Source organism: Dermacentor silvarum, chromosome 5, assembly GCF_013339745.2.
Source record: "Dermacentor silvarum isolate Dsil-2018 chromosome 5, BIME_Dsil_1.4, whole genome shotgun sequence".
NCBI lineage: Eukaryota > Metazoa > Arthropoda > Arachnida > Ixodida > Ixodidae > Dermacentor > Dermacentor silvarum.
The window spans coordinates 118,365,473-118,368,540 of record NC_051158.1 but is presented as its reverse complement, the minus strand read 5'-3'; the positions used below and the strand labels follow the sequence as shown (position 1 = coordinate 118,368,540).

At 47.5% G+C, this 3,068-nt stretch overlaps 1 protein-coding gene across 1 annotated transcript; it reads right to left on the bottom strand.

Moving 5' to 3' along the window:
- Window positions 1-210: 210 nt before the first annotated feature.
- Window positions 211-579, bottom strand: LOC119454371 (sorcin-like). The gene has a single exon (XM_037716325.1). The coding sequence runs from the start codon at window positions 577-579 to the stop codon at window positions 211-213; it is 369 nt and encodes a 122-aa protein (XP_037572253.1).
- Window positions 580-3,068: the final 2,489 nt, after the last annotated feature.

Below are 3,068 nucleotides of genomic sequence, written 5' to 3'. Positions count from 1 at the left end.
CATAGGTTATCAAAGTTGTTCACAAAGATGCTCGCACATATACCAGTCAGAGGTAAGTCCATGCAGAGGAAAAAGCATCACGTGGCGGTTGCAATGGCTTCATGACAGGCACAGTCACGTAGAAACATAAAATCTTGATCCTGAAGACGACTACGAGAGTGGTCCCGTGTTCGAAAATGTCGTTGCGAAAAGTCAAGCAATGCGATGTAGTCACGGATGCACCTTTGCAGTTGTAGCGCACGCCTTGACGAAGTTGTCGAAGGACACCTGGCCTAAGCGTTCAGACGCTCGAAGAAGGCATCTCACGTAGTACTTGCTCACGTTGTAACCGGAGGCCGACAGCGCTTCGTGGAAGACATCACTCGAGATCCACCCGTGGTCCTCTGGATCGAAATGCTGGAACACGGATGCCCAGCACTCGATGGCTCTGTAGGCGAGGGAGACTAGTTCAACATCATCGGAAATCCCGCTGGTAAGGACGTAGTCCAGCACGAATTTCGCCGTCAGACGCGAGATTGGGCGTTGCGTGGGCCACTCGTTGAGCTGCGACAGGGATTTATACATCTGGAGAGCATCCATGGCGACCGGGAGGGCTTTGGTGGGTAGCCGGGCAGAAAAGTGTATGCCTCTAACCAGCGAGTCGAGTGACAATTCGAAAATGTCACTCCACATTTAATACGTGTTCAGCATGTAGGCATGCAAGACTACACAATGGTGTTCCTCTTAACCACGCGGGGGATACTTCTTTTCATTTCTTTATCTCTCTCTCACTCTTTTGCACTCTCTCAGTAAGAATGCCTATGTTTCCCAGCCTCCCCCCCCCCCTACGTCACGTTCAGACGAACCGGCCACTAGGTGACCGAGAGCCGGGCAGGTCACGTGTCCAATGGGGCACTTCAATACGCTCCCGTGCTGAGTCTCACACTGTGAACAGAACAAAAGAGTTCCATGGAAGGCCTTCCATCTGCAGTTGACAGTTGTACTTGTGTGGTGGAACCAAACAAGGATAAAGGACGGCAACAATAGACCGAGTGTGCGCCCTGGCAGTGATCTGCGCATGCGCCACTGCCCATTAGTATAGGGTTGAGTCAGCACTAACTTGCTTTTTCTCGGGTCATTATCTGCTTTTCGAATTTCAAGGGTACTATCTATCGGACTCTAAGCGACCTCATAGAGCCAGGGACTTTGAATAAAAGAAGCGTGAAAAAACGAACTGAAAGCGACGTGGATGCGGCCATCTCCAAAGCACGTGCCGGAAAAAATAACAAAACCTGAAATAATAATGAACTCGAGAAGGAGCCCGGGGATTTCGCGGAAGAGTACTGGCTGTCTAGGAAGGGGAGACAGATGAAGGATAGCATGCACAGTTCGACGCTAAAATCGACGCGGGAGGTAAATATCAGGAAATGTTTTGACGTCGAAGTCGGGCAGTTGCTGGTGTGCCAGCAACTGCCCGAGTCGTCGCCCCGTAGCGTAGCTGCCATCCTGTGCTTCAAGGTTTCGCCAAGGGATTTGATGTCTGTTTCTCGTCGCCACTGTTACATCGTAGGTCGGAGAGTGCGCTTGACGCAGGCGAGGCAGACACAAGCTGACAAGCTGGATGAATGGGCGTTTATTTTCAGTGCACGTCGAAATATAAAGACAGGTTAAGGAAGGAGGGGAAGGGAAACAAAGTAAGAAAACAAAAGATATGCACCTAGATTGGCACGTGTAGCTGTCGACATCATCTTAGAAATGATAAGAAGAACACTGCAGTTATAAGATTATCTCACACTGCGCGTACGCCTGATTAAAAGATTGCGTTTCGGCATATCTTTAATAGGTGCAGCACGTAAATTTAAAATTTGCATCAGTGTAAAGTTTGTGTACTTTGCTGGTTAAAGTGGCCACCTGCATTAATTTGGCTACGGATCCGCCAGAAAGTTATTTTGGAACGAAAGTACTCTCCACTTAACACCAGAACAACAAACTATTGTCCGTATTCAACTGTTTCGCCGTTACCGCCCCCGAATCTTAACCACACCCACAACACGGGGAGCGTTTGGCTGTGGCAACAATAAATTTTCTACCGGGGGGAAGGTGAAGGGTGTTGTCCAACAATCACGACCATCTTTTGGGAGAAATTCTTGGAACGTCTTCGTGCGCACACTTGCTGCTTGGGGGGCCTGTTCTACACTAAGAGGGAGAAATCTTGCATTTTCAGGAAAGGTTCTATCGAAAAACTAGAAAAACGCTAGGGTACTCATATTTATGGCGACAGCTTGCGCTGAAGAAACGGGGACACAAAAATAATACAAAAGGACAAGCGCTTTCTAACAACTGGTTTTATTTTTCGGAAACGTCAGAGTTAATATCTGCGCAAAACATCTATGCATTCCATCTATAGGGTGCACAAAGCGTTCACGTGAATTTTCCAGACAATTCACGTGATCGCTGTGTGCGCCCTATAGATGTAATCCAGCGATGTGTTGCGTAGATCTGTGTGGTTTTTAAGTCTTTCATGCCGAAAACGTTTAGAGGCACATCTGCGTAGCCTTCGTATCGCTATGAGTTTCCCAAATAACGAGCATGGCGCGACCTTCCTTTTTTCACGTTAAAGGGCCCTGTGACTTTTTAAAGTGGTCAATAACCTCGATACTGCTCAGAAATAAAGAGATTTCATTTATTGAGCTGGAGGGTATTCTTGTCAGATTTGTTTTTGTCGCCGGGAGTATTTCGCTTCCTTTAGTACATAGGTACGTGTTTTCCTTTGGGCAAACTACGTGCGTGAATATGTGCCACTGTCTTTAAGGCCGTATAATCAGCCCCTCGCATTTCTTTCTGTTACTACCCAAATTTGTGGTTTTGTCGTTGCGCTGCCAAGTAAAAAGAAGCGATTGTACGCGGCCCCAAAACGCGCGTGCACTCCAATATCTTTGGAAATATACAGTTACTTCTTGAAAAGCTACTGCTCTGGAGTAGGCGCTGCCCGAGATAAGTATTTTCCCCACTATTTGTCATCCCTACTCACAACACACAACACATTTTTTGGGAATCAATGTGTTTGGAGCGACACGACAGCAACATCA

Excerpts from the sequence above, each read along its gene's own strand:
- LOC119454371 (XM_037716325.1), bottom strand. The coding sequence starts at position 579 with ATGGATGCTCTCCAGATGTATAAATCCCTGTCGCAGCTCAACGAGTGG.